The 27676-nt window shown below is 43.4% G+C and overlaps 2 protein-coding genes across 2 annotated transcripts in view; one reads left to right on the top strand and one right to left on the bottom strand.

Annotated features, from left to right (window-relative positions):
- Positions 1-5100: 5100 nt before the first annotated feature.
- ITGAE (integrin subunit alpha E) overlaps positions 5101-27676 on the bottom strand; it is a 32597-nt gene continuing 10021 nt past the window's right edge. Inside the window, exons 11-36 of the mRNA XM_087751835.1 lie at positions 27107-27217; positions 26736-26857; positions 25547-25698; positions 24998-25151; positions 23804-23954; positions 23653-23720; positions 22736-22871; positions 21583-21713; positions 20914-21054; positions 19741-19962; positions 19192-19322; positions 18287-18420; positions 18023-18171; positions 17320-17448; positions 15854-15924; positions 15028-15163; positions 14634-14735; positions 14243-14319; positions 13228-13305; positions 12725-12791; positions 12530-12637; positions 8973-9047; positions 8787-8888; positions 8239-8334; positions 7540-7650; positions 5101-7102 (exon numbers count right to left, since the gene is read on the bottom strand). Coding sequence (XP_087607961.1) covers positions 7046-7102; positions 7540-7650; positions 8239-8334; positions 8787-8888; positions 8973-9047; positions 12530-12637; positions 12725-12791; positions 13228-13305; positions 14243-14319; positions 14634-14735; positions 15028-15163; positions 15854-15924; positions 17320-17448; positions 18023-18171; positions 18287-18420; positions 19192-19322; positions 19741-19962; positions 20914-21054; positions 21583-21713; positions 22736-22871; positions 23653-23720; positions 23804-23954; positions 24998-25151; positions 25547-25698; positions 26736-26857; positions 27107-27217 — 3011 coding nt within the window. The 3' untranslated portion in view covers positions 5101-7045. The remainder of the gene's footprint in view (positions 7103-7539; positions 7651-8238; positions 8335-8786; positions 8889-8972; positions 9048-12529; positions 12638-12724; positions 12792-13227; positions 13306-14242; positions 14320-14633; positions 14736-15027; positions 15164-15853; positions 15925-17319; positions 17449-18022; positions 18172-18286; positions 18421-19191; positions 19323-19740; positions 19963-20913; positions 21055-21582; positions 21714-22735; positions 22872-23652; positions 23721-23803; positions 23955-24997; positions 25152-25546; positions 25699-26735; positions 26858-27106; positions 27218-27676) is intronic.
- On the top strand, positions 9228-11860 carry HASPIN (histone H3 associated protein kinase). The gene has a single exon (XM_087751837.1). It carries the CDS (start codon positions 9305-9307, stop codon positions 11858-11860), a length of 2556 nt encoding a protein of 851 aa, XP_087607963.1. The 5' UTR covers positions 9228-9304.

The following is a 27676-nucleotide window of genomic DNA, read 5'->3' as shown; positions in this document are numbered from 1 at the left end:
AAAAAAAAAAAAAAAAAAGGATGTAAAACTGATACTTTTCTTGGTTTTTAGAGCCATCAAGTAGAAGCACAGTTGCAATAGTTGTTTTTGAATAAAAAGCTTCAGTTTCTATCAAATGTTCCTCAGACTATTCTGAATACTGCTCAGCACAGGCTAGATTTGTGCTGACAACAGTGCTTTTTGGCATCCTCTTGCAGGTATTGTTCTTAGCACCTCCAGTTTTCACAATCTTTTTTTTTTTTTTTTTTCTTGCCTGCACACCAAGATTACCGGTGTTTTTCTCAAAGTATCTTTGGGTTGTTCAAACATAAGCAGTTTCATTCCTGGGGGCGGGAGGAAGTAAATAACCTAACAAAATCTCGTCATCATTCATTAGAGACAAAAACCCAGCAGTTTCTCTTAGTCCTTCTCAAGGGACTGAGGATGGATCTCTTCTGCAAGATATCTCCCTTCTTGAGTCCAACATTTTGAATTTCCCATGGAAAAAAACAGTTCTGCTCCCTTCCCATGAGGGCTATTTGCTCAGTCTGAAAATTCTCACAGGGAGGATTTCTCCTCCGTACCAAAATGCTCCCTTTCTCACTCTCTTTTTTTATTCCTGACATGTTACACCTATACATAACTCCTCACACTGCTCTCAGTAATTGCTTTCTCATTACTCACAGGCAGTCACAGGATACACATCCCTGTCCGCCCAGACTGCTCCTCACCTACATTTCTCTCCGCCTGTCAGTAGCTCCTTGGTGTTCAGCTGCCCCAGAGCTGAACTCAGCCCAGTCACGAGCCCATAAATGCCATGTAAAGGGACTGTGCAAATTAAACTTTAAACCCCTGCTCTGAGACAATGGCATTTGAAGCACAGCGAGGTCACATCTGTCTCTCTACAGCATTGTAGCGTAGAAACATTTCAAGTTTAGCCCAATAACATCTTTAAATTGCACCCAAAAGAGACCACGTTTCCCAGGCGATGGCAGACAGCCCTGGCCAGTACAGGCGTGACTCACGAGTGACGGCTGGAGGTGCCCGTTTTATGCACTTGTGTTCGCTTCCAGTTCCAAACGATCACCCCCAGGCACTGATTGCCTCAGTGATCCCCACTCCGCCCTTTACAGAGCTATCAAAACACTGGCTCCCGAATGCATGACTCATAAGATGCTGAGACATTTCTGAAGCACTGGAAATGCTCCTGCAGCAAATGCCTGAGTGATGCAGATCCATCATCCTTTAGAAACAGGCGCCAGACCAGCTACTGAAATAGAAAAGAGACAAGGAGCAGAGGATGTAAATCGGAGATAAACTATTTTGGCAAGGAAATGAACAGTGGAAAAGGCAGAGGTCAGCTCTCCCCCTTAGTGCTTTTTTCTCACAGTATCACACCTGTAGGTTATCTAAAAGAAAACCCAAGGGGAAGAGTTGAACAGGTTGAAAGAGGAAGTTGCTTTTAAACCACAGCTCATGCACATGGAAACACCATGAAATCAGCAACATCAAGCATAAGCTGCTTTCCGAAGATGATGGGTTTGGATGCAAAACCAAAGAAATGTGTGTGCAGCCTGCAGTGAGAAACGGTCCGTTCGGCATCTCTTTTAATCCTCGCTGTGACTTTGCAGTGTAAATAAGAAGTAGGTTGCTACTTGCCAATGAAAAATTGACAAAAATCAGCCTCGGTATTTGTCCTCCTAACTAGCACCCCTGCACACCCAGCCACAACGGAAAAGGAAATCTTTCTTTCAGGAGCTATGAGAAAAACATTCAGATTTTTTTTGCCTAGAAAGGGAATCTGTGGAAAGAATCTTTCTATCATTATCCATAGGAACATCCAAACCTGTCTGGAGGAGTGAGAAACGGAAGTGTGCTGAAGTTCCAGAATACATTCTGTCTTTGATTCAGCTCATCATTTCCAGCAGAGCAATTTTCAGCCTTTAAATGCATTCCAGGTTGCTTCCCCAAGTTGTGAACCTCCTATACGGTGTGCAGGAGGTCTTGTTATCATTAGCCAGAGTGTTTATCCACTCCCCTCTCCCAACCCAAGAATTGAAAGTGCTTGAGGAAGAGGACCAAAGAGAGGGAAGAAAAATACTGCACAGCTAATGAAACTAATCCATCATGCCTGTTCTGTGAGAGAGCTGGCACTGAGTCAGATAACAGAAATGAAATAAAAATGCACATAAAACATCGCTAGGCGATCGAGCGTGATGATAGCTGGAACAGCAGCATTACGCAGTGTTGTATTGCAATGTTTTCACCTTCTGAAGTCAGCCAATAAAAGCATTATTGGGGAATAAGACGAGAATGTTAAATCAAAGGCCTGAAAGCTGAACAGGTTTAATAAAATGTGTATTCACATTAACCACTGACTTAAAGGTGAAACCCTGCTCTTGAATATGCCTGGCAGATCACTTCTTTAATTCTTTGCCAATGTGTATCATTCCTGACCTGATAGGAAACTATCCCTAGCTTGATAGCTCTAGCAGAGCTTACCTTGCTGCAAGTGCTGAGGAGACACCTTCATCCCCTTCCTTCACCTTCATCACATAAACAGCTAGAAAGCCTATACTGACGCCTCCACCCTTTCGGGGGCGGAGGGGCCTCCACCCTTTCCTCCCCAGAATTACCAACTGGTAACTCTTTCCAGCCGTACAAAAACACATGTGCTACTCAGACTTGACCCCCAGGGGAAAAGGTTCCATGAGCAACACCCTCAGCCTGGCCCCTGACCTTGCCTTAGCTCCGCAGGCCGGTGGTGCTCTAAGCCAGTTACCACCAGCGAGAGGCTGATGTGTCCCAGCGGTGCTGCACAGACGTACTGGAGCCAGGTTAGCCAAGCTGGCAGAGTCAGAGCAACCTGCTTGTAGCAGCGCTGCTCCGTTCCAGCTCGTTCATCCTGTTATAATAAGAGACAGGAAATTTCTCTTTTGAGCTGCAATCCAATTAGTCTCCAAATAAAGCTGCCCCAACAGACTCTCAAGCCCAGCAAAGCACTTCATGGCTCCTATCTGATGCTCCTACGTCAGCAACCAGCACTTAATAATGAAGAACTACTTATGCTGTTTTCATGAGCAGCAGACTTGCACTTCACTTACTCCTGCTAACCACCAGGCCACCAGGCTCCCCCCAGTTCAATGCGTGAACCTGTCAGCTTCTGAACATGCTGAGGGAATTATAACCAAAGGCTTGCAAATCTCCCTGGCATACGAGAAAGACATAAGCAGCTGGTGTCACCCCTGATTAAAATAGCATTGCAAAATGCATCCTGTCCTCCCCTTCAAGGATACAATTAAAAAGCTCTCTCAGATACATCAGCTCTTATCAGTCACCACCCACCTTCACACCTCCTACTCCTTGGTCAGATCACCGCAAAAATAGCCACAATCTATCAGGCCGAGCTCACCTACCAGAAGCTAATATCCAAGCCTGGAGCGATGGAGCCAAGCCAGGACTCAGAGCTAAGACAGCGGATGGGGACGGGTGATCAGCACCAGTCAATGGGCAGAGAACAAGCATCTGCTCTTGCTCTCCTGGGCTACCAGCAGCACTGAGAGTCGTCTCTCCCCAACAGAGCGAGACAAAGGTAGAGTAACAAGTCCCTCCAGCCTAATGAGCAGTGTTGGGAGCACAGACCCAAATGGAAAAGTTTAGGACATGATCCACACGAGTCTGTATTTCCTACTGAAGAGCAGAGAGACCCTCCCACCCCAAGCAGCTGTGGGTCTGCAGACACTCTGCCACCTTTGCGTCATGCATAAAGATCATGAACGACCCTTACAGCTCAGAGGCCTCTAGGATACCTGCAGCAGCTTCTCTGCCCACCGCACCCGGACCCCAAACAGCCTGCTAACGCGTGAGCCTGGCTGGGGTCAGGTGTTTAATGACTCCGAACAAGTCATTTGCAAATCTGCCATTCAGGGAGATGGCATAACTGTGCCACTGCCAGAGTGCACTAAAGTCAGGGCCACACAGCAAGGCCACAAATGTTGACAAGGCTTTTGCACAGGGGATTTTATTCAAAATGCAGATTGCAAATAAATTTAGAAGCAGACACAGCAAGGCTTCCATGGAAACAGCACAAAAACTCAGCTGTGGTTTGGATGACCGTGAGTCTTGGCAGTCTTGGCTAATCCCTTAAGTGCCATCCAATTACTGCAAATGTGTTTGGCATCTACTATAGCAATTGCAAAGAATTAAATGGTCAGATAGCACTCATCGGAAATTACAAGTCACAGAATCCTGTAATGCATTTAAGAAAAAACATCTAAAAAGGAAAACAGCATTACCCACTGCAAGAGCTGACCTCCTTGAGAGCCATAAGGGACAACAAAAGGGATCCAAGTAACGAGGGAAACTTAATTCAGAGAAGAAACTAGAAAAAAAGGAGAGAAAGAGGGAGAGTAACAAGATTGGCTGAATGAGGAAACTCTCCTTGCAACTCCTTATTCTTAGCACAGCTTCTACAATTAACACTCCTTCCCTGAGGAAAGCAATTAAAAAACTACAAACAGCTTTTCTGTGCCCAGGCTTACCAAGTATGGCCTGAGATCTCCAGGTGCTTCAGGACAGGCAGGACTTCAGCGTGAAAGGGAGAAGGTCTGGGAGGGAGGGCAGGCAGCACGACCACAACTGCTGGAATACTGCGGCCCTTTCGCTGACAGTTGTCCACACCACGTGTCACTCAGTACAAGATCTGTCTAGAGCAGTGGAAAAAAGCAGACAACACATTTCCCTCCCCTAAGAAAAGCCAACATGCCCTGAAACTTAAAAATAAATGAATAAGTGAATAAAAAAGCATTTGAAAACGTGTCTTCCTTATAAAGCCACCACCTCAGTCACTACTGTGCACAGCTGCTCCAAAGGAGCAGCTCTCTTGCCTGAAGCTCTTCAAAGGGATTCTCTCGCTCAGCCCAGCATATTCTGCTTTCCATGTACTTAATTCCTCATAAAGGTCCTTCCACACAGGGACATGCAAAGAAGAACAATTTTGTGACAGCCCTGCCAAAAGCCGGACTGAGTGATTGAGAGCAGCCCCAGAGACCTGCTATGCTACCTGGGAAAGGGTACAGCAAAATGCTCAAACCACCTTCAGCCAACAAGTGCAATACAGAGTCAGGCTTCTCTTGCAAGAATTTATTTTCAAAGAAGATGCACTTAAAAACACTATAAAAAAGGATTTACACAAAGGGGGTGACAATAAAGCCATTCAGACCAGACAAAGCACATTTCTGTCCAAACAGGACAGAGCTGTTATGACAAAAAAACCTGACACAGGTGGTTCTTTGGTTCAGGCAATAATTTCCCTTCTGAGCTCGCACCTAGGAAGTCTCATTTCCTCAGTCCCTGGCACTTGTAAGCAGGTTTGGAGTGACTCGCTCTCTGTGTGCAGCTCCAAGGAACTCTACAACCAGCCAGGGGCAAGGGAAAAAGAAATTCAAGCCAGAAGAATGGCTGCAGCTGCTGACTGAGCTGGATGACAGCGCATGATCTCTGCACCTCTCGTACTGTTGAAAGTCACACAAGGGCCCTATATTCCTCGAACAATATCCTTCTGTGGTACCTCTTACTTTTGTCCTAAGCAGGTAGGCCAGTGTGCTTAGCACCTTTAATTTCTAGCTGTTTGGCAGCCAAATTTAGAGCTAGGATGCACCTGGGGTTGTACAGCCTGCAGGATGCCTATCCCATCATGAAGGTGATCTCTGTAATAGCCTTGAAGAGATGTATTAATAGCAGTACCTGGTTTCCAGACAGGAATTTTACAAGGAAACTTCAATGGAGACCACAGTTTGCTTGTTAACTTTAGTTTTCCATCAGGCAATATTGGTTAAGCCAAAGGAACTGTTTTGCCTTCTGAAGGTCTGAATGAGTATCTATTTTTGATCTAATGCTGTGTGTAAACACACATTAGATTTGTGGGGTTTATGGTTAGCCAAACACGACAGAGACAAACCAACTACACAATTACAGACAGAGAAAGCCAAAGAGAGGAACAGTACCAAGTATCTGTACTCGTCCTTCTTGAAAAACAGCAAGCAGCTGAGGGGTCCCGAGATCATTTCATTGCTCAGGAAAGAAAACACCTGGTACTGGCGAAAGCCAGCCACAGGGTTCGGCTAGGTACCTTCTTTCCCAAAGCCTATAAATAGCAATTACTGATAATCTGCAGCTGAAAAACTGAGATTGCTCATAATTCACCCCACTTTCTGTCACACATCCAGCAGGGTGAATGGTAACGCTGCTGTGGTTGACGCTGTGGCTCACTGCTTGGCTCTGCCCTCGATTCAAACACAGCTGCTTTGGAAGAGGGGTGGTGAACTACGCTAACCTGGGGAAATATCTCCTGATATAGCAGGAGCCTGTCTGAACTGGCAATGAGGTCCATGATGTAAGTTTTTATTTGTGACCAAATCAGGATTTGAAAGCAACTAAAAATGGAAAATCAGAAATAAGATTGTGAGGTGCAAAAAAGTAATCACCACATACACACGCTTCTGATTCCAAGAACCAGAGACATCAAGGGACATATGTTACTGTATTAAAATGCACAAATTTGTATATATATACATATATAAGTATATATGCAAAATGCTTGTCTCTCTATTTTCATTAGCAATAGCAGGATGGGAAGCTTCCCCTAACTCATTTCTATTTCAATCTATTCTGAAGCTACTCAGTACTAAAATCAATTTAAAAACCACTCAGCATCACAGCAACTAAGCCTGCAATCCAATACATAAACCTAACCGGCTCCAAGATGAATTTTCCTAGCATATCTACGTTAAAGCAAAATTTCTCATGGGGAGTCTAGTTTATCAATACCAGGCTGTCCCTCTATGATGAATAGTCAGTTCAAATTAAACAAGCAGGCATCTGGATTGCCCAAAACAGCTGGGCCCCTGTGGTCAAAACAGCAGTTTGGGAGAGTCCCAAGATCCAGAGTGCCGTAGCTCTACCGGGGAAAAGGAATTGTTTGGCATCTTAGCCAGACTTTTGACTCTGTTATTTCCAAAAAGCCGGCGAAATAATAGAGAGCTTTCTGCTTTGGCCAGTTTAGTCTTCAGGAAGTATCTTCTTGCTCCATCATAGTTTTATAGTTTCTTTTGAAAAAGCCACACTGGGGAAAAAATTAAAAGAGCTTATTAAGTCTTTTTGTATGCATTAATTTTTGCTTTTTCTTAAAAAAATTTTAAAAGCTTTTCCTTCTCAGAGTGGCAATAAGTGAATGAGTGAATGCAGGATGCAACAAGGTATGACTTCTGACAGAGCTGTAAGCCTGAAGACCTACATTGTACAAAACTTTTCAGAACATCTATAAACATTTCATAATGTTAAAATATTCTGCAAAGCACTTTGAAACAGGACTTGAGAGGTTACACTGCAATGCCCAGAATAGCTCAAAATCTAAGACTGAGGTTTTACAATAAGCGGCAGATGTCCTTCAGTGTGCATTTGAAAAAAAATTGCTTTCATACTTAGAGAAATCTTAAAATATGTTAAAACATCTAAAAAAAAAGATTTCTATTTTGTTGTGTGTGCATTAATGATACCCACTTTCCAGAGGAGCAGAATAATGAACACCAGCAAGGCAAGTCCACCAACACAGCTTCCTATGATAACAGGCAAGGGATCAAACACTTCATCTCTCAGGAAGACAAGAGTAATCTGGAACAGAATCAAGGCCAGTTATTTTTTTCCTGGCTAGCTTTTAATTGAGAAAGCTATATAGTTTGAGCTAGCATTCAACCTTTAAACTGTGCTAGATGCACCATCAGTCTCACTGTGCAGGTACTCTGCAATACAATATAAAATCATTTTTTGTATTGCCAGCCTAGTCAAGGGAGTTAAATTTACTGAGACTTTTTTAGGAGTTTACCGTGATTACGATAGTCACCAGTGACAATCTTTCAGGCTATAGAGCATGTCTTCACTAGGGAAAGAGAAGGAATATTCACGTTGAAATTCCTGAGAGGACAGGAGGTCTCTGTGGTAGCCACAGATGATACGCAGCGTTCAATACAGAACACTTAAAGCCCTTCTGATGTGCACTAGCAAATATCCTCCCTCTGCTTTTATCCTATAGTCGAAACCTGATTTCACTAAATTCAATGGCAGAACAGATGCTTGCTTCAAAAGGTCCAGGATTTAACTCTGGGAACTTGATCAGTTTTCTAGATTTGGCAACAATATCTGGATTTCTCACTTGTTCCTGCCCCAAGAGAAGCCCAAGCTGCCTACATGATGCTCTGATACCTCAGCGTTATGATTCTCGTCTTTCAGGCCCAGATACAGTTCTCTGTTGAAGGTGATTTTTCCAGGGACCAGCAGAACAGTTCTGCTTTTTAAGAACTATGGAAAAAGAAATAAAAGGAACAAAATATCAGTTGCTTTTCAGTCTTTTCAGAAAAACGTGTTGCAACAGCAAATCCTTATTCAGACTGCAAGAACCATCCCGTACAGTGCTGCCACCAAGCTGTATCTTGTGTATATAACCTTATGTGTAACTGTTGCTCATAAGAAATTGTCTGGAGCGATGAAAACTTGCAGAACTGGAAGAGTCATTTCACCAGGAGCAATTTTTGAAGGAAGGAAGACGACTGCAGCACCTCTTATAAGTGCCGAGTGCCTCCTGGGAGACACTGTCATGAATAAAACATACCTTTTGCTCTGCAGGGTCAGAAAATAGCATCGCATGTGGAAGAGCAACATCTCCGCTGCGATGCGGAAGAAACCCTGACCCTGAACCTCTGGCAGGTAACAGGTTTTAGTGAAGGCAGAGGAGTGTCGTCTTTTGTGCATACCTGGTGCGAGTTTTTTAAAGACAATTCTGCTGCCACGGTGATGTTGTCTCCGTCGGTTTGGATAGAGCACTGCACACACTGATACCGGACGTCCCGAATGCCCTGAAATGCAAGGGGGCGGCTCAGTCGCCAGCTGCCACCAGTGCCCGTGGGTTCGTCCCCGCCGCCGGTGCCAGCAGCGCTCACCTCTGGTTCTGTGCTGCCGGCGTACGCCCAGGGACCCGGCACCAGCTCATCGCTGACCTCGCACTCCGTCGCCTCCTGAAATTGCACGTTTACAGCGACATTACACGGGGCCGCGGGCCCAACCCGCGCGAAAACCGCGCGGGGGCGGGGCCTGGGCGCCGGGGGCGGGGCCTGGGCGCCGGGGGCGGGGCCTGGGCGCCGGGGGCGGGGCCTGGGGCCTCCGCTCCCGTTCTCGCCCCGCCCCGCTCTCGCGATACCCCGTTTGAACGGAGGCGGGCGGGCGCCGCGGCTCCCCGTCAGGCAGGGCCCGGCCCGGGGCCGCCGCCGCCGCGATGTCGTTCCAGCCGCGCCTGCTCCGCACGTACTCGCGGCGCGGCGGGCGCCTCCGCCTGCTGCCGCCGCACCCCCGATGGATTTCGCCGCCACAGGACCGCAAGCGGTTCTTCAGCTCCACCTCGGCCGGCTCCAGCGCCACCTCAACCGGCTCCAGCGCCCTCTCCGCCCCCTCGGACGACCCCGATTTCTCACCGCCCGACAAGCGCCGCCGACAGCCGCTGGGTAAGCGCCCCGCCCGGCGCCTGCGGACCCGCCGCGGCGGCGGCCCCGCCGAGAAGGAGAACCGTCCGCCGGGCCCGGCGGTCCCCGCCTCCCCCGCCTCGCCCTCCGCGTCCCCGCTGCCGCGGGGCGCCGCCCGCCGCCCCCTCCTGTGCAGCACCCCGCAGTGGTCGCCCCCGCGCCGCCGGCCGCGCCGCCGCCAGGCCCCGCCGGCCGCGCTCAGCTCCCTCGTCCTGTTCAGCACCACCGTGGAGAGCGGCTCGGGGCTGGACGGCAGCCTGGAGCTCTACTCCCCGCCGCGGAGGCAGCGGACCGCCTCGGCCGGCAGCGCCCTCAGCTCGCTGGAGTCATCTGCGGGAGAGCCGGAGCGGCTCCCGCCCTTGCCGGGGGCTGACGGTGCGAGGGAAGAGGGGGCCGGACGGTCCTGTCCCGGAGGCACGGAGAGGAGCGGTGAGCCCGCTGCGGCCTTGCAGAAGTCCGGCAGGGTTCTGAGGGCGCCGGTGCCGGGACGCTGCCTGGCACAAGCTCCCTTGACCCCACAGAAAGCCACAGCCGCTCCTCAGGCAGTGCTGCCTCCTGTTAATGGTGAGCCACGGCCCCCTGCACTGTATGACAGTGCCACTTCCAGTGAACCGTGCGATGATCTAAGGAGAGGTTCAACAATAGGAAGCTTGCATGGTCAGCGAGGCAAAACCGAGAAGTACCAGCTTACGCCGGTGGTGGTCTTAGACCCTCAAGAAGTGCCAGCATGGCTGACGAGCATGAAATGCAACAAAAAGGCAGATATTCAACCTGCCTGCCAGCAGCCAGTGTTTCCTTTGGGCCTTCAAGGAATCTTGGACAATAAACATAAAAGTACCAAGGTTGTTTCTGGAGAGGGAAGTACCTGTAGAAAAGCTTGCATCAGTGGCTTCAGTGCCAGCCGGTGGGGGAGGCAAGCAAGGCGCAAAAATAAAAGACAGCAGCAGCCTAATAACTCCTTTTTCAGACTACAGAGGAGGCCAAAAGGAAAGAAGAAGGGTGTTTTGGAGATGTCCGCAGATGTAAGAGACAATGACTATTCATTTCTCAATAGCTCCCATTCCTGGGGTAGAGTGCGAGCATCTTTGTCCTTCCATAAGAAGAAGAAAGTTACCACAGAACAGAGTTTCTGCAACAGCATCCTTTGTACCCCTTCTGTGAAATCCCAGCTTTCAAGGCACCAAGCAACCCTATCTGCTGCTAAGGGTCAGTGCTGCACTTGGTCTTCTTCCTCCATGGCCCTGCTGGCTCCCAGGGATTCCTGTTCTGTCCTGGAGCTAATGCTTACAGACGCAGAGAAGGTGTTTGGGGAATGCCACCAGGAGGGGCCTGTCGCTTTTGAGGAATGTATTCCTTTAGATAAGATGAAAGATTGCAAGAAAATTGGAGAAGGGGTGTTCGGAGAGGTCTTCCAGATTGACAGTGAGAGAGGACCTGTGGCCTTAAAAATAATTCCCATTGAGGGGAATGAAAGAGTAAATGGTGAAGCTCAAAAGAGCTTTGCAGAGATTCTGCCTGAGATAATAATATCAAAAGAACTCAGTCTTCTCTCTGAAGAGTCCATGAATAGGACTGTTGGGTTCATCAGCTTGTACTCTGTGCACTGTGTTCAAGGGGCCTATCCTAAGTATCTCCTGGAAGCCTGGGACAAATACCACAAAGTAACGGGATCAGAAAATGATCGGCCAGACCTTTTTGGGGACAAGCAGCTCTTCATGGTTCTGGAGTTTGAATTTGGAGGCAGTGACTTGGAGAATATGAGAAACAGGTTCAGTTCAGTGGCATCAGCAAAAAGCATTTTGCACCAGGTCACCGCATCCCTGGCTGTGGCAGAACAAGAACTGCACTTCGAGCACAGAGACTTGCACTGGGGGAACGTGCTGGTAAAGAAAACGGATGTAAAGGAGCTTAATTATGTGTTGAATGGGGCAACACACACAATCCCCACAGCAGGGCTTCATGTCAACATCATAGATTATACCTTGTCTCGGCTGGAGAAGGACGGGTTAACTGTGTTTTGTGACCTTTCCACTGATGAAGGACTGTTTCAAGGCACAGGGGACTACCAGTTTGATATCTACAGGCAAATGAAAGCGGAGAACTCCAACAGCTGGACTGACTATCATCCACACAGCAACGTCCTCTGGCTGCACTACTTGTCAGATAAACTTCTGAAAGGCATGAGCTACAAGAAAAAGGAATCAACTGCTGCCATGAGGAAAATAAAGAAGGAGCTCAATAAGTTCCACAAAGAAGTACTGACCTTCGAGTCTGCTAATGAAGTTTTACAAAACAGCAGCCTCTTCCAGTGAGCAAGGGAGTGCAGCATTTCCAAGAACTAAGTCACTGATGCTGCCTTTCTCCTTTGCTGCTTTTTATGTATGATCTCTTTAAATGTTGGCACAATGAAGAACTGTTATGATCGGTTACCAATGTGTATGATACGCTACCAAAAATGTCTTAAAAAAACCTGAAAATAAAAAGTCTTCTGCTTTAAGATGTTTCCATGTGTACTTTTTTTGAGGGGTGATGGCAGGGAGAGAACAGAGTTGATGTTTGAGAAGGGGAGGGGAAAGATTTCTTTGGCCTGTTTTGAATTCCACAGAAGTTTTCTTACCTTTTTAGTCTTAGATTATTACAAGTTTTTTCCTTACTGTATTGTCTTTCTTACAAATTCTTTTTTTTTTTTTAAAGAAAAAAGAAAAAAAATACAAATCTGGACAGTGAGGACAAAGGTAAGTATTCCTAGTCCAGTTGGGGACAGAGAGGGGAAAAACCCCACCTTTTGACTTAATTTTAAAAATGAACTTTTGTTCAGTTTGGCAAAATTTGTACCTGGAATGACGCCACAAAATGTCAATACCTATTTTCTGTAGTGTAGGTTTTAAAAACACTCTGATCTGCAATAATACGATTTTTTTTTTCTGCTGTGAGGACCAGTGAAGAGGTATTGGATTAGGAAAAAAAAAAAGAAAAAGTACCTGTGTTCCTGATGCATTTTTGACCGTTATTATGTTGTGACCTTGTATACTGATAGGAACCCAAATCTGTAACTTGATGGTAGCGTTGAAGTGATTTTCTCCATTTATCTACAGAAGAAAATGCACAAGGTAATAAGTGTTCTTTAGTCCTGATTGCAGATGGGTCAGATGACCTAAATTTGAAGCTATACTTACATTAAATTTGAATTCTTTGTTTTCAAGAAGTCCTTCGCTAACATTCACGTACATTAAAGAAACTGGTCTAAAGAGAACGATAAATCAAACTAAGTGAAAAGTGAATTAGATTATTATTAAAAATTAGTACATCCAATGACCCAGACGGATTAAGTAATTAAGAGGTAGCATCATCAGATTTGTTATAACTGGAATGCTGGCTATGCAGTCTGGCTATATATGCAGTCTATCAACTAGATGCATCTTTGAACCTATCTTGAAGTCTACTTTTCACAAGCTAAGTGGTTAGAGACCCTAGGTACCCCCCGCCTATGATACGGTTTTATTGTTCCGTCTTCCAGACTCTTTTGCTGAAGTGTACCACAGAAAGCGACTTGACAATCTGCAGGGCTTGAAATTATTAAGATGGAACTTGTATTGGAATCTTACCAGGCATCCTCTCAATCTTTTTTCCTCTAATTGACTAAAGTAATGCAATATAATTGAATATTCTTAAAACTTACTTGGTAAGGACTGCAGTGAATGCATATCTGACATCAAGGACGTGTTCTTCAGTCAGAATGGTGCTATTTTCGTTTATGCTTAAAAAAAAAAAAAAAAGATGGATGAAACAACATTATTATCTGCCTGCCTTGGTCGTTTATTTCTATGGTTTGAGAACTGCTAATATTGGCTGTACAAGAGGGATGGAAACAGTGGCAGTAATTAATGAAAGGAGAGGTGCCTTTGTCGCTTGGTGACATGGTACAGCAGTGTTGGAGTAGCCCTTTATTGCTATAGATTTTGAAAGCTGCCAGTGCCTTGAAATGTTTCCCTGCAAACCAGTGCTAATTTGTAAATATGTAGTATTGCTTTAATTAATCAAAATTTAAAGCTTCTGCCCCTCGCAAAACTGGACATTAAATTCATATAGAAACCTTTGCCTTAAACTGTGCTTGCAAGGAAGTGTAGCTGGCAGAGATGAGTTCTCTGAGATTTCCTTTTTAAAGATGCTCTCTGTTTAAAAAATGCTGTGTACTAGTCGGCCCCATAGATTTTAATGGGAGGAACGTGACAAGAAAGGAATCTGAACGGTAACTTCCCCCCATTAGAAAGCCCCTAATCAAGAAAAATGCCCTGACTGTATGTTCTCAGCCCAATCATTTGGAGTGAAAGCTTTACTTGGAACAGAGCTGGATTATATATTTTAATCATCTGTTCTCTCTGCTAAGGAAGGAGGATGCCAGAACCCAGTTTGCCATTTCAGAAAACACAAGCTTTTAAATATGTACTACACTTAAATTAGGACCTTAAAGGGTGCTCCATTTTTTACTGAAATAATGAAGTATGAGCAAAGATAAAATTATCATAATGGAAGGAAAGATTTTTCACATGGATCCAAATGCTTTAGAAGGCTGAAAAGAACAAGTGTAGTTTTGTGTAACCAGTGACTGATAAATAGCATGGACACCGAGTAGGAATTCTGATATTTCCTTTCTAGCTCACAGTGTATTTTGTGGTGAAAATAGCAATACTTACTTGGTGATATTAATGGTGATGGCAGACTTATTTTGGAATACGGTTTCATCTAATTGCCAAATCACTGAAAAATTTGCCTATTTTGAGGGAAGAGAAAGACATAACAAAATATCGATTACCCTGTAAATACTCTTTAACTCACCAGAGTACTGCTAAAACATGATGGGTAATGTATTTTCTGCTCACCGTTCCCTTCTGGAGAAATTAGACATCAAGTAAAGTGCAGGAATATGAAAATTTTCTCTTGCCTTGAGAAAATGCATACCAGCCATAAGCCGAATTAGAAAGAACAGCGGCTCTGGCCTAATTGTAGAGATAGAGGATGCAAGAGCAGCTACTTAAAGAATCATTTAGAGGTAGGGAAAAAGTGAAAATAATGATCTCTACTTACAGTTGTTGTCTTGAATACTGGATGCCCAATTCTGCAGTTACAGGATAAAACTACAGAAGTTAATGGCATTGGTTGGCCACAGCGAACAGCAGGAGAGAATGGCTGCCAACAGAATAGGATCACTCTTTAATGTTGAATAAAAACAGACTGGGAAATTCAAGTCAGTCTGTGTCTGCTCCCATAAAACAAATTAGGTACAAATAGCTCAATAAAAGCTTGGGAGTCTTAAATCAGATAAATCCAGTATTCAGGCTGTAGTCCTAACAACTGAAATGCTCCTTCCCTTCCCTCGACCTCACTTCAAGATTTATTTAGGTAGTAAATTAATAGGAGTCTGCGCTGGGTTTTCTTTCAGCAGTCTGCTGCTAGCTGAAGAGTTGTTCTACACTCTTACCTCAACAGTCACCTTCTTAAAATGTAGGTTTTTAGGATAGTTCAAGACCATAGTTGTCATGTACGAGTCATCTCCACTGTTTGTTAGTGAAACGTTCATGGTCACTTCTTTGGTGTGGCCCACCACTAATTCCTTTCTAGAAGCAGACAGAAAAAATGAGATGGGTGACATGTAATTTCTAAGGGTGGTTATTTAATACGATGCCTGAAGCATTCTGGTTCTAGTCATTACTCCCTCCAAATGCTTCACACACAGGATAATGCAATAGCCCGATTAATCGTTCAGTATTCTTCAGGGTGTGTAGGAAAATGCTTCCTTCTTAATATTGAAGGCAGTCATCTCCAAACTTTATGTAACGTTTTATCATTTCTGTTTTACATAGATTTTAAGTGTTGTTCCACTTGATTAGCTCTTCAGTGAATCTCCAGGGTAGCTTTTTACAATGAAGTGATGCCTGCCGTTTTGTCTAAGGCTATGTAAACTGAGCAACTCTTTGCTGTAGAGCTATGCTGTGCATCAGCCTAAAACAAAATCACATGTTCACAATTAAATGCCAGAATTGTGATTTTAGGATGACTATAGTTGTTTAAACCTCTGTCTTTCCTCTGAGATTTCCTAGAGCAGACCCGCAATGCCCGGGGAGGCACACAGTTACAGCACCGTATGAATGTGATGTTATCGAAGGGATGAACTGAATGGAAAGTTATGTAAACAAAAGGACAGCAAATCTCGTCAGAGAATTTGAAGAAAATGTCTTGTGCACAAAGATGACATTTGATATGAATGCTAAATGCAAAATCTGGATAAGACAACTACTATGACTCACTGAATCTGACTTGTCAAAGTTAAATGAGCAGTGCAGATGGTCTTGTTGTTGCAGTCCTTCTTATAAGGCAACTGAAAGCAAACACAGATCAAGTCAGATTTTAACGGTCCTAATATTTCTAAGGTAGCAGATTCAGAATATCTTTACATATACACATACATTTTCTGAAAACCAAAATTCCCATGACCTCAGTTAAGGAGAAGTTAGAAATAAAAGACCCTCTAGTCAGTCCTAAACTGATGATGATTTGTAATTCAACTCCCAGGAGAAAGTCTATTAGCAATAACATGAAAAGTCTTCACTGGGGGCAAGGTCTTGTTAAAGAAACGTCAGTTGTTTACTCCTGGATTGCCACAGGGCAATAATATTAATTTCTTTTCCAGAGATGCTATGTTTTTCTTGAATAAATATGTTCATATGCTGTGCCATCTTATAGGCATACTGTTTTGTAGAGATGAGGTTACTTCCTTTAGCAATAATTTTATTCACCAATAAAAATCTACTGTCTGGGGCTGATATTTCTGGAGAAGTTCAATGATAATTAATAATTAGATGGTGGGCGCATAAGTACTAAGCAATGCTGACCAACACTCAAGAATCTCATTAATTATTCTTAGGAAATAAATGTACCATCAACATCATAATCCCTAAGAGTACTGCAACTATAGTAATTAGTGTTCATTATTGCTCAGTGCTAAATGTTGTCCTAACTTCTCTGTCCTATGCTTTATGGACAGCTACTTAAATATTGAATTGTGGTAAAGATTCCTATTAAGTAGCAAAAAGCTGCCTCTTTACAGAGCTTTGTGGATTTTTTTCAGAAGCTGTGATTTGGATTTCAGACTAACTGTGAAAAAGAGCTAGATTAGCTTGTAGGAATCCTGCTACTAAACTGCAAGAGAGGAGACAGGATATCAAACTTTAGGTTTATTAGAAGTTTGCAGCCTCCCAAGTATCGATTTGAAACAAACAACTAAAATAAGCTAAAAAACATATACATAATTTTAATGATTTTTAAAATTACTTCATTAGAAACTTGTATATTTGTTACTAGCAAATACACCATTCAAATAACAAGTCTTAATATAAGTTCCAATGGAGAGCTCAATATGTGACAAATACTTCACAAAACACACAAACTATCTGCCGCCTTCACAGGTAGCATCTAATCCCATTTTATACAGAGGCACAGGAGAAATGTCATGGTCAAAAGAAAAGTAATTTTTTAGCAGATCTGAGGTTGGACCTTAGAGATGAGATTCTCTTAACAAGATACGAGTATATGTTTGGGGAAACCTGGGCCTAAAGTCTGCCCAGAATACAGTATTGATAACTAGAAAGGGAGCAGAGGGCAGATGACACGCAGAGGCTAAGAAAACCACAATTTAATTTATTTATTTTTTAATAGTAAAAGCTTTGCATCCTGGAAAGAGAGAGAGTTCTTTGCTAGTGTTTTGTTTTATTACCTGAAAATGCATTTCTGATGGCTTGTATCTATCCAGCACAGGAACAGCAAATTCCAGGTTGTCATTTTTCTTATAGAGCTTGTGTTTAACTCTCAGAAAAACACTGGAAAAACAGTCAAATTCACACGGCTACAAGAAAGGAAGAACAAGAAGTTGAGAAAATATCTCGGCATTAAAATGCAAAAGTCGTCACACGTCACCTCTGTTCCAGCTTCTGTTATCTGGCATATTTAGGGGCCTTCTGGCTCAGACATTTTCTTTGGGCCACTGTGTTTAATAGCCACCAGTGGACCACAAGCTCCTCAAATGTTTTTTTTGGATCATTTTATACATTTGGCTCCCATGTCATCCCCTGGATAATGTGTTCGGTGACTCAGTTATGCATTGTGAAAAACAGTTTCCTTATGTTTGCTTTAATCCTGTAAAGCTTCATGTCTCTCCTACAGTTCTAGGATTATAAATACTTTACACACACACACAAAAGGATGAACCTTTGATTTATAGCAATGCAAATCAAAACGGCACATGACACATCTCCTGCCTCAGCTGTAAAACATGCTCAGCGAGTCTAACACCGAGAAAACTCCACCCTGGTGTAGTATTTTTGCATTTCAGGAAAGAGTCATCATCACACAGATTCTGCTAAAAAAATCCTTTCCTCTTAACCCTTCTTTCTGTAGGAAGTCTGACCACCATCACCTACCAGCGTGTGAAGCTGCAGCTCAGAGCACATGTGCTTGCTGACCAACAGCTTTCCACTTGTTGTGGTGTTCTGATCTTCAAACTGTACTCTCCTCTTTGCCATTTTCACATCTAAGTCCACCGTGTAGAGAACGTATAACTGTGAAAACACTGCAAGATTTTCAAAATCCTTTGTTAGACGTACCAGAAATTGCCCTCGGTGCCAGGTTTCCGAGGACAGTGTAGGACTGTAGATTTCAATCTGATCACAATTCCCATTTATTACCTTGTTGAGACACGGGTAAAGCTGAGATTGTATCGAAACATAGTGTTGCTGTAAGAATGCTGTTATTTTGGAAAATCAGAATTCTCTCAGGGTTGAATCTCATGCTGGTGAGAAAGTGGACAACTGGCCTCGAGCTAGTCAGTGAAGAACAGATAAGGAACAGAATCAAATATAAATTCTTGAACTGAAACATTACAGGAAAAATGTTTTAAGAAAGCTTGGCAGCAAGAATAAGAACGGCTCAGTATTTCCATGGTATTTCACCTGGACCAAGCTGGCCTATTTACAGAAATTCCAGTTTCTGCTGGGAACGTTCAGAACATACAAAATCCCAAGAGTCTTAAGGAACAGACAGCCAAAATACACGAATATGGCTAGAGTTTCAGAATTAAACACAGTGTTTATGTTTCCATTAGATAAACACATTATCTAGCTGTTCAAATTCTCTCTTTATCTACAATTTGTTTTCAAATACAAAATGCAAGAACAAAATCAAATCTGTCTGCCATGTCTTAGCCTTTTTGAACTCCATGGGTCACTCAGCTACTAGATGCCTGATTGAAAATGAGGTACAATCTGTAAAGAATTTTTTTTTGTCTAAATGACCTCCACTATCAGTGCTGAATTGCAGACATCAAGGTCTTCTTAGACCTAGATCTACATTAATCAGTTCATGTTCACTATCTCATACTTGTTCAAAGCTTTAGACATAAAAAGGCAAAGCCTTTGCAACTTGAACTAAAGGTTTTACATTTTATACAATTTCTAGCACTGGGAAATATTTTATAATGTCCCTCTGATGCTGAATTAAAAATAGAATTATTACACAGTGCTTAGAACACACATTCTATATTTGTCTTTGAAGCATTTCCCCAGCATACTAAAAAGTAGCACTCATTACCTACCGGAGCACAACCACGTTCTCCAGTGATCCTACTGTAATATCTCGGAGGCCATCATTAGTGAAATCAAAGCCACCGTCAATGGATTGCCCAAAATACTGGAGTCCTGAAGAAATTTCAGAGGCTTTTACTCTCTAAAACGGGTGGGGGGACACATCAACAAATAAAAGTCAGGATCTCTCTTTTGCCCTTTGGAAAACATACTTCTTTTCACAAGGCTGCTGTAAAGATGATTTTGTAACACTCGTGAGATGCAAAATACCGACTTTTAACTTCCTGGAACGGATGGGCAGCCTTGCAAAAGGCTGTGCTGTTCTATTGGCAGCACCTGAATCCTGCTCCCTTGCCCAAGCAGACAGGTGAATAATTACAATTAAGGAGCAGCTCTGCTGCAGAAATCTGCGGAGTCACATAAACCATCTGACATCTGCAAATTTCTCACCCATCGATGCAAATGAAATGTAGAAGTCCTTCCTCCCAGCCTCTTGCTACAAAAACACAAGCTTTTCCCTCTCAAGGGGTAGTGGATGCAATTCCCAATAAGATACGTACTTGAGAAAAAGAGCTCTTAATCTTGTCTTTATCACCATTAAAGATGTAAATGCTGCCAAAAGAGGAACTATGTGAAAGCTGATCCTCAAGGGGGGCTCCAACTGCAATATCCTCATATCCATCCCCATTGATGTCTCCAACGCTGGCCACTGTAAACCCAAACCTTGCAAAAGGAGAGGTCACCTGCACATTAAGGTGTCCTTTCTTGGTGAATAAACCAGTCTGAAAAACATCCAAGAAGGAAATCCCTTTATAGCAAATGTAGCATGAGTAGCTCTTACACGAAAAAAAAAAAAATCATCTTACTGTACACTTAAAATACTTAAAGGTGAACAATAAAGCCCTAAACAATGCAATAAGAAGTTCAAGATACCAGCTCTCGGAACAAAAACTTGATCCTTCTGCATCGAGAGCATGCAAATTCTCCCACAGAAGCAGTGCCTCTGGACAGCCCTATGCAAGCGGACACACTGAAGCACTGTCTTTTCTTAAATCAACAGCGGATTGAGTTGACCCCCAGCTTGTTTCACAACAGAAACCATCCCGTCTTCTCCACCCTATTACAGAAATAAGCCACAAGAGGGTGCACGTTATTTGAATTCTAACAGCTGCCTGGACTGCTGTTTTCTGCCTCCAACCATCATGTACGTGCCCTGAGCAAATTTTAGCAGTGCACCAAAGAGGGTTTTCTCCTGGTCTGCTGTTAAAGTTCACCTCTCATTCAAAATGACACAATTAACTTATATCCTGTATATTGAACTTATATCCTGTATATTGTGTAGCTAGGCCCACAAAACATTTTGTTTTCCGCAAGTCCCGGGAAGCAAAGTTTTAGCAGGTACCCATGACCATGTTTATTGCAAGCATTGCAAAGAACACTGCTTGGCAGAGCAAGGTCTGCACCAACAAATTGCCTATGTACAGGCAAAAGACATGATTTCATCACACTGTGACAAGAGTATACCTTAGGTACAGAATGGTTTTATTTCTTTAGTTATTTCTCTTTTATATTCTAACGACTAAGACAGGAGCGCTGGCTTCATCCTGCAGTCCTCTACCATACAGGGAGAGCACATTCAGTGAGAGCACAAAGGAGGAATGTTTTATTTGTCACTACTTAGGCATGGTTGGAAAATCCCCAACATGGAGTGTTTACGCTACCAGTGTTTTTACCTCTGTCTCCAGGCGATAGACGTAAACCCTTCCTTCTTCCCCTCGAATGTGATAAAACGGAGCTCCAACAAGGAGAAGATCTGTCACCCCATCGTGGTTCACATCAACTGGGCAGAGCTCAGAGCCAAAATAAGATCCAACCTGTGCTCCAGAAAAAGACAAGCAGCTCTTTCACTGGAATTCTCTATATATAGTTGTGTAGAATTAGTGTCCTTTGCAGCAATTTTTAGAACAAAACATCACATATCTACTTATATGTGGATCATTTCCCTATTATTTATTTTATTACAGCCATCCTTAGGGACAGATCCTGTAACCAGTTTAGCAGTAACAAAATCATTATTCAACAATTTGACAGAGGAAAAAAAATACCACAGTTGATGACTTCTTTCCCCAGGAGCCATGAGAACAGAACATAAATATGGTACACCCTATTTAGCTAAATTCCTTCCTGGTCTTTTTCCAAATTTCATTATTTCTTCTGGTGTTCCCAAAGCATTATGGAGTGAACAAAGACTATGTAATCCACATCTGGCTAAATCGGATGCTTGTGTAAGGGTCTAAGTGTGCCTGGAGGAGAAAATGCAGCTGCTGTTGGAGCAAACGAGATGCGTGCAGCCCACCTGAGCCCCACTGACCTGACTGCTGTGGGCGAGTGAAGCACAGTACCTGTTCTCCTTGCAGGGTTTGCTTTAAGCGGTTGTCCTGAAACACCAACACCTTCCCTCTCATGCTGTGCCGTGGAGCTCCAGCCACGTACAAGGGTCCATATTCTGTGTGTACCACTGCCACACTATATCCTGGTGCATTCACACAAGGAGCAAAACCAGCACATATTATCAGTACCATACTCTATGTCTGGAGGAAAAAGCCCACAGAGTTTGGACAGAGACATGGACCTACATATTCAATGAGATCCAAGAGTTCGCACCATGTCTAGTTGTGGCCCATGGTTTTGATTACAGACCATCTCACTAAAATATTGATTAGGAAATAGCAGGTAACTTTTCTGAGAGAAAAGCCAGCAAAGCTGAGGTTTTCCTCTCTTAGTAGCTGGTTGGGTAATTGAATAAATTATTGCTCTGAAAAACACGCTTGAACTCTTGATGACTTTTCTTAGCATTTGTCACAGTTCCTGAGTGATTATCCAACGTACACACTTGGTTTTTTTTAATTATTAAGTCTCCAAGCTGGAAGGTTTATCACCCTTCACAGAAGTGAAGCCAACACTATACTCTGTATAGAAAGCAAAAAGAGATCTGTTATGGGGCTTTGATAACAGGGAGGTAATGGGAGAAGGATTATCCTGACACAAACAGTCCCTAGCACCTCATATTACCTGGTAAGACTTTCTAGCCAAGGCTGGTCAGGAGATACAGGGCTCATGAGGCCACAAAGCACTGGGGTGAATAAGCAGGGCTTTATTTGTCACCAGGCCAAGAACAGTATTGATTCACAAGCTATTTCTTCTCCAGACACTCACAAGTGAAATATTTCTCCTTATCAGCTCTCAAAAATGCCCTCCATTGCAAGTGTTCTTACACAGTGAAACCAAACGGCACGTGTTAACAGAATAATACCACAAGACATTATAACTCATAGGAGAAAACAAGTTGTATCTTCCCCAAAATAAGGAGACAGAGAGTGTTTTCATCAGTATCTCTCTCCCTGGTAGAGAAAATATTCAAAATCCAGTAAGATGCTGCAGGAGGTGGCCTTCTTCTGGTAAATGCTGTCAGTGTTGTCATACTGCACTAAACACAAACCAAGCAAAACCGCAGTCAGGTTAGCATTTGATCTCAGAGAGGGTTACGCTGATTACCTAGGTAACTGTATTTTGCTTTTTTGGCTTCTTCTTTAGATTCATTCAGGAAAACAGCGGTCTTCGTTGCCAGATCATACAACAGAATTCCACCAGACCAGTCAAAGGCCCCCACCGCACCAAACATTAAGACTTGCTGCAGAAGTAACATACTACAAATTAGAAGAGATGAACACAGGGCAAGTGCCTCTAGCACTCTGCAAAGCAGTTTAGTAAGGAGCAATGTTTTCTGGCCTACACCTCCTGCACTCTTTCCTAGACCCTGTAAGCTTGGGCAGTTCTACCAGCTCCTGCCAAATATTAAAGAAAGACAAGGTGACTGCCCTGCATCAGAGAAGCAGCTGCACATCTCCCAGCTTACTACATGAGGTTTTTTGCAAAACTGGATCAGTGATGCCTTTGCAGCCAAGGCTGCTGAATGTTCATTAGCCCCCTCAGCATCTACTATTTCCCCCTCCCGACAAGGACAGAGATCATTCTTGTCCTGGATGGACCAAGGTTTTAAGCCAGCTGATTCCAAAAGAGCAGAATTATTTTATTTACAACATGACGGAGCCCATGCTCCATCAAATGATTCTTACATTGGAGATGTGAATGCCAGCAAAATCAAAGCTGTCAACTGGAGATAGCTCTTTTACCCAGTGGAATAAAAAGGATCCAGTGGTTAGAACAGGGGTCACATGAGATAAATCCCATCCTAAAATAAAATTCACTACTGACTGACTATATAAAAGTGACTTTTTTGCTTATCTGACACATTCAAAGCAAGCAGTGGCTTGTAAAGCAGATTTGACTACATGGGCCTTACACTTTTGTATCACCATAATTTCTTGTGGGAGACCTCCTGAATCCTTACAAGTATTGAAGCAGCAGCACAGCATACAACCGTTTAGCAGGATTAAATGCAGAACACTTACTTTATCCAAGATCTGCACACTGAAACCAGCTTGTGCAAGCTCATATTCCAGAGCATCACCCTGCATACCTGAGGATGCAACAGGAACAGGGTAAGCCACTTTCTCCTTATTTCTCAAAAGGTACTAATGAAATAGAAAGATCGCTGTTTACCTTCTATACCAATAATACTCTGCTGCAGGGTTGAAAGCAGCCCATCTAATGCTGAATAATTGGTCACCTGAAATACATTAGTGTCATCTGGACCAGACGCAATTAGCCGCAATTCATTTAGGGCCTTTGGTTTTTTGAAGGCATCTCCCACCTGCAGAAGAGATGCAAATCTATCAAAAGAAGCATCCTTTAGAGTCTCCTTACCCCCACCTACTTCATTCAACAGTTTGTGGTAAAAACCTCAGCTTCAGCCACTCTCTGTAAACTCAGAAACAGCAATTGCTTGGAGGCATTGAATTGGATGGTCTCAGTGTCTCCTGGAGCCAAACCTTTACAAAATCTCTTCATGTAACTGGCTGGTGCTGTATTCGGTGTATATACCTTTGTTGTACCCAACAATTAATTTTGGAAATCAACAAGTTACAAGACATCATAAAATTGAACATTTTCCTGTCCTGAAAGAATGAAAAGAGATAGCAAAAAGATTATTTGAGGAGACATATAGCACGTCTGAAACCAAACTTCAGACTTCAGGACAAAGCCTTGTTGACAAACTAACGCACGGGCTAATTTGCTGGCCAAGTTAAGAATATATCAGAAGTTTTGTTCTAAAAAACTTAAATTTTTAAGCATGCACTTCATCTAAAGGTAGCTTTAAATCCTTGGCCTAGTCAGGATGACTGCAGCTGATAACAAGCAATGAACGACCCCTCGGTTCTGCTATTTTGTCCTTGGGTGGGTAGGTCAGAAAACCTTTTAATATTTATTTATCACTTTGACATTTTCCAGAATAACCTAGATAAGAAAACATAAATCACCCTTTGTGGAGCTAGACTTGACTGAGGTTAAGTACTTTGCCAGATTCAGTCATTCTAGAAAGATTTTTCTAAACTTTGTACAAGGAAGAACAAGATGGTCTGATCTACTGAAAGCACAACTCTGTTCAGAAAAGTCTGAGTAAGTGGATACAGGGCGCTGAATGTAGTAGGTGTAGGAAGGAACAAACATGGGCATATAGTTGACACTACATAGATTACAGTATCAGTTCATACCGTAGCTTTATCTTTCACCTCCTTATTTTATACATGCCTCTTATTTACTGGAACCACGCATGGATCAGTTTCTCCTTTTCTCTGCCCCCAGTGCTACCAAGAAATGGAAGGAAGATACTATCCAAGTACATTCCCAACTTACCCCAATGGCATAGCGCTCAATTCCTGCCATTTTGGGTGAATTTATCACTGTTGTCAAGTTCATTTCATCCAGGAGGATTTCCCCATCTGTAAGCACAATCATGACCTTGGCTGCATCCTTGCGGGATCCGTGACTTTCAGTGAAGATAGAATCCCTGGGGAAATATCAAAACAAAGAACTTGGGATGAAAGTTGAAGCTTCCCTCCTTGGGACAGAGGGAAGAGTCTTGTTGAATTATGCACTTGCAACTAACAGTCACAGCAAGGAGGCAAGATAGTTTCTTTCATATTCATCCATCTTAAAAATACCAGGTGCTGTCTCCCTTTCTATTGCTTCCTGAGCACCCCCACACAAAGAATTAGGCACTGACAGCTGGCTTTTATAACTCTCTAAAACACGGCACAGGAACTGCTGCCTGCCATTCAACCATTGCCAGATAAATGACTGCTTTCAGGACCTGAACGTCCATAGAAGTCCCTCTCCCTTAGTCACGAAACGCCCCAGAAATTCATCCCCTTAATTTCCTGTGCTCTTTTCTTTGTTACTTACAGGACATGCTGCATGGCAGATGCTGTTTTTGTCACATTGCACACCTGCACAATATCAAGTACTTTCTGGAGGGTGGCACGAGGATCCCAGTTTTCTCGCAGGTCGAACTCCGTTCTGATTTCATACCCGTACTGTACCACTGCAAAATCACACTGGAAGGAAGCAGCCGATAAGCACCTGCTTGTGACAACTGTTGATTCAGAGAAAGAGGGTTCTCTGCAACAACTAGCCCAGAAATCCCAACAGAAACATTAGCCAGACTATGCAGAAAGGAAGATTTTTTTTTCAGGAGAATGTGGCTTTTAAATATGTCTAGTACAAACACAGAGATTGTTGTAAGTATATTATAGCTGAGGAAGATGAAAGCACTATTAGGTACAGAGAGAAAAATTGTTTTGGGAAACACTGATTTGTTTTCAGTCCTTGTATTTTCCTGCTCTGTTTGGCCCATATGCATGTTGCAGAGGGGATTATCTGTGATATTACTGAATTGTTCCTTCATTGCTCCCTGCTGCACATGGTCTTTCCTTCGACTACTCCTATTCCATGATGATCTGATTATCAAAGACAGTCTGGAGAATGGGACCATTTCTTCATTTTGTATTTACACAACACGTAACATAATGTTTCTTGCTTCCACTATGCAAACACCAAGTTTAAAATATGCTGATGCTTGGAGCATTTGAGAGGTAGAGACTTTCCTAAAGTTGGTGTCTGGGATCACGCTTCTCAGCCTCAGTGGAGAAAGCAGTAGAGTACCTTCACGCAGAATACGTGACTGGAGCTAACGAGACTGGCAAGGGGCATGGCTGAAGAGGCAGTCTAATTAGTGCTTCTGTGATTGCGGGTACAGGTGTTACAATATAGGAATAGAGACAGGAAACCAGAAGAAAGTCATGACCATCACCTCACAAGAAAGCAGAGATGGTGTTCCCTGGGCTCCAAGCATGGCAGCGTAGCAGAGCTAGGGATTTCTGAGCATACAAATCAGACTTTTTATATGGGATCAAGACTGGGAATGTACTGCTAAGAAGTAAGCAAAATTATGTCGAGAATACATGCAAGTTGTGGAAGTGCTTTTCCATCCTAATGGAAACAAACTTGCATAGTCCCAAATTCTGGTGAAGAGGCAGCTTAAATAAAGCACAGCACATTCTTTAGCTTGCTAAAGAAAGAGAGTAGAGAGTACCTCAAAGCACTCCTTATACAGTGTTTTCATCATCTTGTGGATGAATGCTTTTGCTCTTTCAAAATCCTCTGGCTCAATGCTCCCTGATCCATCCAGAATAAAAGCAATCTCTGTTCCAGAAGCTGCCCAGGATATGGAACATAAAGGAATGAGGAGAAGGCAATCAGCAGTCTTGGTCTGCACCAAGTTCTTTATCTAGTGTTAGTCGACCAATGCACAAGTAATCTCACTTGAACAAGCAACTGAACTGTACGAAGACTGCTCAGCTGTCATTTCAGCTACAGCTCAGGTCTGGCAGCTCACAGTACAGCAACTCCCCAGACTCTGTCAGTCCACAGCATGATTCTATTAAAAGATACTTCACCACATACGCAAGCTATTCTCCTCCTCCTCTTTGTCCTCCTCCATCCAGGAAGGGAGCTTGCTGTCACCACTGTCATTAGTGTTTCTGTGCTCTGGCGCTTCGGTTGGAATATTTTCAGCTAAAACAGGAAACGAGTTTGAGCAAAGATGACAGGGCATTGGGAGAGAAAGCAAAAGGTGAACGAAAACCTTGCATTATTGCCTACACAGTGTTCCTGCACCTTGCTGCCTGGCAGCTGAACTCTTCCTCCTCCCTGCAGTCAATATTGCTTTCAGGCGCAAGACTACAGGTGCTAGAGAAATATTTGTGAGTTTTGAAGGCTGTGGGGATCAGGACTGTGTCTTAAAACTACAGCTACAGTTCAATAGAAATAAACTGCTCTGAGCACACCCAGAAGTGTAAGTATCACAACAGAAACGCTGATCGTGCGGTGAATGGGTGTATTGTAAAGCACCTATTTCCATACTGATGTTATGGCTGCAGGTCACAGATACAGAATATGATCTCTTGTCCTCCCAGTTGGCTGGCTGAGGAGGACTGTTACCAGTGTAACACAAATCACTTTTATTTGTTTTGC

Source organism: Nipponia nippon, unplaced genomic scaffold (genome assembly GCF_047370975.1).
Source record: "Nipponia nippon isolate SJK-2023a ecotype South Korea unplaced genomic scaffold, ASM4737097v1 scaffold_15, whole genome shotgun sequence".
Classification (NCBI taxonomy): domain Eukaryota; kingdom Metazoa; phylum Chordata; class Aves; order Pelecaniformes; family Threskiornithidae; genus Nipponia; species Nipponia nippon.
This window is presented reverse-complemented; position numbering and strand designations above follow the sequence as displayed.

What these genes read in the sequence shown, in the direction of transcription:
- HASPIN (XM_087751837.1), top strand. Translation starts at nt 9,305, where the DNA reads ATGTCGTTCCAGCCGCGCCTGCTCCGCACGTACTCGCGGCGCGGCGGG.